The following is a 6,010-nucleotide window of genomic DNA, read 5'->3' as shown; positions in this document are numbered from 1 at the left end:
CCTAATTTGAGTTTTACACTGCAGTACCTTACTGAATTACTGGACAAGGGTTTGTCATTTTCCTCTGTGAAGGTTCATGCTGCAGCCATTTCTGCTCACTATGATTGTGACCCTCCTTTATTTTCTCACCCTTTGTTTAAGCAATTTCTTAGAGGGGCAAAAAAAAAATATATATATATAAGACCCCCACGTAGAGCTCCTACTCCTTCCTGGGATCTCAATTTTGTGTTGGAGAAGCTTACTTTGCCTCCTTTTGAACCTGCAGCTACGTCTGAATTGAAGTTTTTGTCTTGGAAGACTGCTTTTTTGTTGGCCATTACTTCTGCCAGAAGGGTATCTGAATTGCAGGCTCTCATGGCAGTTGAACCATTTCTAATATTCCATACGGATAGAGTTTCTTTGCGTACTAACCCTACTTTCATGCCAAAAGTGATTTCTAATGTGGCCTTGAACCAGTCTATCCATTTGCCTACCTTTTATGCTGATCCCCAAAATAAGGGGGAAAAAATCTTGCATTCTTTGGATATACACAGGCAGTTACGTTATTATTTGAGCAGAACTAAGGAGTTCAGACAGACTCAACAGTTATTTGTTTCTTTTGCTTTGAGTTCACAAGGGAAAGCTGTTTCTAAGCAGACTATTTCAAAGTGGATTGCTAATTGTATTGCCTTTTGTTATTCTCATCATGGGAAGAATGTTCCTGCTGGGATCAGACCTCATTCCACTAGGGCTACTGCCACATCTACTGCTTTTTTGAGGGGTGTAGCTACTAAGGATATTTTGGAAGCAGCTACTTGGAGTTCAGTTCACACTTTTACTAAGCATTACCATCTCCCTCTTTACTCCAAGACCAGGGCTGGGTTTGCCACTGCAGTCTTACAGGGCATGTTAGCAGCCCCTAATGCTTTTTAGTTTGCCAGCCTCCCTTTTCCTTTGCTTTGGGATTCTACCCACAGGTTATGACTGCAGCAATGTGAGACGAAGAACATAGTACAGTTTTGTACCTACCATAAATGTAGATGTTCGAGGATCCACATTGCTGCAGTCCTATTTTCCCTCCCTCCTTCCCCTCTATGGTTTGGGGTTGTTGTTGTTGTGGTTGTTGTTGTTGTTATTGTTATTTTCTCCTTTGTGGCTCTGGCCTTTCCTTTTTTTAAGGCCTTCTGACATCTGGGCAAGAAAGACTGAGGATATGGCGTCAGTCATGCGCTTAAGTACCACTACGTACTGACGTCAGCTCCGGGCGCCCATGACCGACGCCAGCCTAACTCTTTGGTATTCGGGCCGACCGAGGACAGCGGACTACCCACAGGTTATGACTGCAGCAATGTGGATCCTCGAACATCTACATTTATGGTAGGTACAAAACTGTACTTTATGTTGGTTCACAAACATACGCTCTTACATGATTGGTAGGGTTGCCACCTTTTCAAATGCCCAACGTGGGACATTTTTAGTACAAAAGTCAGATTTTGCAGGCCGAAACATACCCATGGCCAGTACAAAGGACAGAACTTGACTTTTTTGCCTAAGTAAAAGCTTATTTTTGTAGCATTTTAGTTGTCTATTCTGTTTCTTATAACATTTAGGTGTTTCGGATAAAGAATAACTGTTTTATGCAACTATTACATAACAATATAGTAATTAATGTCCTAAAATCTCAGGACATTTGCCATTTTTACAATTTTTTTTGCAGGACACAACTGCCCAAAGAGGGACAGGTGGTAACCCTAATGATTGATTTCCCCGTCCTTCCACCCGATTCCCTAAAAAAAAAAACTCGGCTCTGAATTGACTGGAAACATCCATCCCTCCTAACTTGCAAAACACAGCAAGACAGTTCACAATTTGCCCACAAGGTGGTGCCCTAAACACGCAGACTGTATCCATTAGTGACAGAAGCAGCATGGACCACTTTTGTCTGCTTTAGTTCAGCAGTATCTTGCAGATGCACCCGGCTCAGGTGTTGCAAGCTGCACTGCGCAGCTGTATCTCATGATGCTAGACACTGGTAGTTGCTCCGATAGTCTTTTCCCGAAGTCTTTATCCTTACTGTAAGAACTGTAGTGACTGAATAGTGGCCTGTACTCGTGTGCCACTCTCTCGGGGACAAGGTGTTTGCAGACACTGAAAGCATGGAAAAGGAAAGGCGATCCTCCAAACAGTGTATTTCAAGTGTGGATAATGAAAGCAGACCCTCAAAACAGTATGGATCGCTGGAATCGACTAAGTGGAGCAAAGATCCCGAGAAAGGTGAGGATAAAATTCCAGACTAGGATCATTTTAATTATTAATTAAATTAACCTTCAATAAGTGATGCACAGCTGGCTTTGCGCCTCTTTTGGAGAGGTGTAGCAGGGTTGCATGTGTTACCTGCAGTAGCCTAACATATACATTGTTATTGAGTGCACCGTGTGTTGCAGAGGTGAGATTAGGATTTAGTTTACTGGTGGAAAGGTCCACGTGGGGTTTGGTAGTATGCGTTTCAATCTGTTGTTTTTTTCATTTTTTTCTTCCTTCATGTATTGTTTTATAATGTGAAACAACTGAAAATCACATTTGGAGATATTCGGCTGATTTTGGCAGAAACTTTTGGAAGTTTTGTTAGTGAAGAAGCTCATTCAGTACTGGATGCACTTTTCTTTACGATTTGGAAGTGAAAGGATGTAAATTATCAGCAGTGCATTTATTTTGTAATGGAAATGTTATTCGGTTGAATTTTATATGAAATGCATCTTGCTATTCTGAAATGGAGAGCTCCCCAGTACGAGGAATAGAAGGGTTTATGAATGCTGGAATTATAAAGTGATTATTACTTGGATGCTTATGAAGTAATTTTCCTCTACAGTGCAAACATGTCCACAAAAAGCAAACAAACAAAAAAAAACACACGGATGTTTCCTTCCTTATAGCTGCTAGTGATTAACTCATCTCTGATGTTTTAATCTGCTTGTTTTTTTTTATGTCCTGTAGTCAACTATTGAAAAAATAATAATAAATAAGTCCAACCTGAGACCTAATAGTACGCTATTATCTTTTTCTTTCATATTTAGCTTCTCTTAGATTTACTGACTTTCTTCATAAAGCTACAACTGTTGAAATGTGCAGACGTTATTAAATAATTAAAGGAAGTTTGTACAGTGGTTCTTCATCGTCATTTGCGTCTAGGCAAGTATTCTGAGAAATAAGAAAATACTCTTGATTCTAACCATCTGTGATGTTTTTTAAAGGCCACTGCTAACTATGATCTCTACTGATCACAGACTGAGAAGTATGTCTTTTAGTGTGTATGTGTAGTATTGTGCGTTAACACCAAAGGCTGTCCTGGTCAAAAAGTGCCTTGAGCCACATTTGTATTTTTCACAGTATGACCCCAGTGCAACTGTACCTCCCCTTTTTTTTTAAAGATTATGCTGAAAAGAACAGATAATGTGAAAGTATCTTATCACCCTTTTTTAAAAAAAATATTTATGTTGTAAAGTGCAGATAATGTGAAGTTTTATGCAGATATTTGCTGGTATTCTTGAAAATGGCAGGTTCACAACTGTTGTTGAATTAACATATTTTCGAGCTATAACTTTGAGAGGATTACTGCCAGCTGCGTAAGCTAATATTCTTCATTTAAGGGTGACGGTTTTAATAGAATTTGCCTGTACATTGATTAAAGGTCTAAAGCCCCCACCCCTCAGACACACACATGCACAAACACTAAACATGGTGTTTTTAAACTCCACAGAGGTATATGCATGTTAAAACTAAAACAAAGTATTTCTATTGCATATTAGCTTCTAAAATACTCATTTTAATTTTATAAGCTCTACCTCTTTACTTCACATACCTATCTGTCATTTTCTCTTTATGTCTATAGCTGTGTACACTGCACGCATATATATCTGTCTGTCTCTCTCTGTTAAATCTGTTTGTCTCTTTTTGTGGGTTCTGAACTGACAGCAGATGTTTACATTCATTTTGTAATACTGCCACTGTAGACCAGCACAGAAGGGATGCTACGTTTATGAGTTGCCATTTTTCGCATCAGATGTAAAATAGTGTTGGTAGATGTAAATAACCCTGTGGCATTTCTTGAAAGAAAATTAAGTGGATATTAAAGTTTGTCCAAACAACTATTTGATTGGTCTCATTTAAATACAAGCTACGCCTAACAGGACTAACCCTTTTCTATTATCGCCTCACTCTGTGCCGACAAGTCACATTTGAATACTGTGGTGGCCTCATTAACAACCACTGTCATCTACAGAGTTTACTAGCAAAGTAGGAGATTAAGGTACATTGCCAGGCCTTTCTTCTGTAGCAAGCATGCAGTACATACACAGCTATGGCCAGTTTAGAATCTCTGGCCTGTCCACCATCTATCTCATCCAACTTGTGCACAGAAAGAACATGCAAATTCCACAAAGAAGGGATCCCAGCCAAGAGCTGAACAGGAGATGAGAATGCTATGCATTGTGCCACCCACAGACATATCTAGATACAGATATATGAGATATATCTGCACTTTATATATTACATATATATGACATGTATATATATATATATATATATATATATATATATATATATATATATATATAAAATTATGCATGTATATCTCTAGTTGAATAACAGCGGACCCATGTTTTTAAGCCTACCACATGCTTTGCATGTGAGATCTCAGTACATTAGAGCCTGGGAATACTTTGGAGCTTTTCTTCCTGGGCCTCCTCTGAAAATGAGAAACTCCCCAATCAGACTTTCCGGGAAATCAAATATCAATAAATATATATATATACATATATATATATATATATATATATATATATGAATATGGTGTATATATGTATATATATATATATATATATATATATATATATATATATATATATATGTATATATAGGGTCTAAATTAGATACTTGAATGTTTGAAAGTTTGACTATCCTATGGTCGACACCATATGATTGAACTTGCAAAAGTTTGAATAGCTAATAAAAAAAAAATAAACTACACAAAACACCTACATAAATGCTCTAAGCAGGAGGTCAAGCTCCCCCCCCCCAGGATCCCCCACAGCCCCTGCTCTTTAAATATACCAACTTCGAGATTGCACTACAGTGCAGAAAAGGGAAATCTTCCCATTCTGTGCTGTACGGACATCTCCATTCCAACATTCGAACATTCAAAAATACGATCATATGGTGTCAACCATACAAGATTCGGAATTTTGAATGTATGAACTTTCAGTATAGACCCATATATATATATATATATATATATATATATATATATATGTTCTTCAATCGAAACTACGATTCATCGAATTGTACTTCCGTGAACTGACTTCCACGCAAGTGCATTTTGTCGAAAATGCACTTTCATGGAAAAATTAAAAACGACTAAACATAAAAAAAAAAAAAACACAGTAAACACTAATATGCGGGGGGCTGCGCCCCCACACCCGCTACTTTAATATTCTCACTCCGAGATCGCACTGAAGTGGGGAAAAAGGGAGTATTCCCTTATCCCCACTGTACCACGATCTCAACAGGAGTTTCCTTAGTTGTACATCAACAGTATACTGCATGTTTTTTTTTCTTTAGCGAATGTGCGTTTTCGACAAAATCCACTTTTGCTAAAGTGGGTTTGATTAAGGGAGGTTCAATGAACCATACTTTCAACAATAGAAATAGGACCCATGTGTATATGTATATATATATATATATATAATATAAATATATATATATATATATATATAATATATATATATATATATATATATATATATATATATATATATATAAAATATAAATATATATATATATATATATATATATATATATATACATATGTATGTATATGTACAGTTCCCTATCAGAAGCCTGAAACACTATAAGCTTGAAAATCAAAATCCTGAAACCAAAAGCCTGAAAATTCAAAATCCCGAAAACCCAAAATCCTGAAACTCAAAATCCTGAAAACACAAATAATGCTAATATGTCACTATAAAGACACTAA

The 6,010-nt window shown here is 37.0% G+C and overlaps 1 protein-coding gene across 1 annotated transcript in view; it reads left to right on the top strand.

The window, feature by feature from the left end:
* The first annotated feature begins 1,939 nt into the window (after positions 1 to 1,939).
* The window catches only part of LOC122812945 (bMERB domain-containing protein 1-like), a 1,250,410-nt gene continuing 1,246,339 nt past the window's right edge, over positions 1,940 to 6,010 (top strand). The window contains exon 1 of the mRNA XM_044085021.1: positions 1,940 to 2,253. Coding sequence (XP_043940956.1) covers positions 2,136 to 2,253 — 118 coding nt within the window. The 5' untranslated portion in view covers positions 1,940 to 2,135. The remainder of the gene's footprint in view (positions 2,254 to 6,010) is intronic.

This window comes from Protopterus annectens, chromosome 10.part0 (assembly GCF_019279795.1).
Source record: "Protopterus annectens isolate FY-2018-M chromosome 10.part0, PAN1.0, whole genome shotgun sequence".
Classification (NCBI taxonomy): Eukaryota; Metazoa; Chordata; order Ceratodontiformes; family Protopteridae; genus Protopterus; species Protopterus annectens.
The sequence above is the reverse complement of the archived record's forward strand: the minus strand, read 5'-3'. Positions and strand labels throughout refer to the sequence as shown.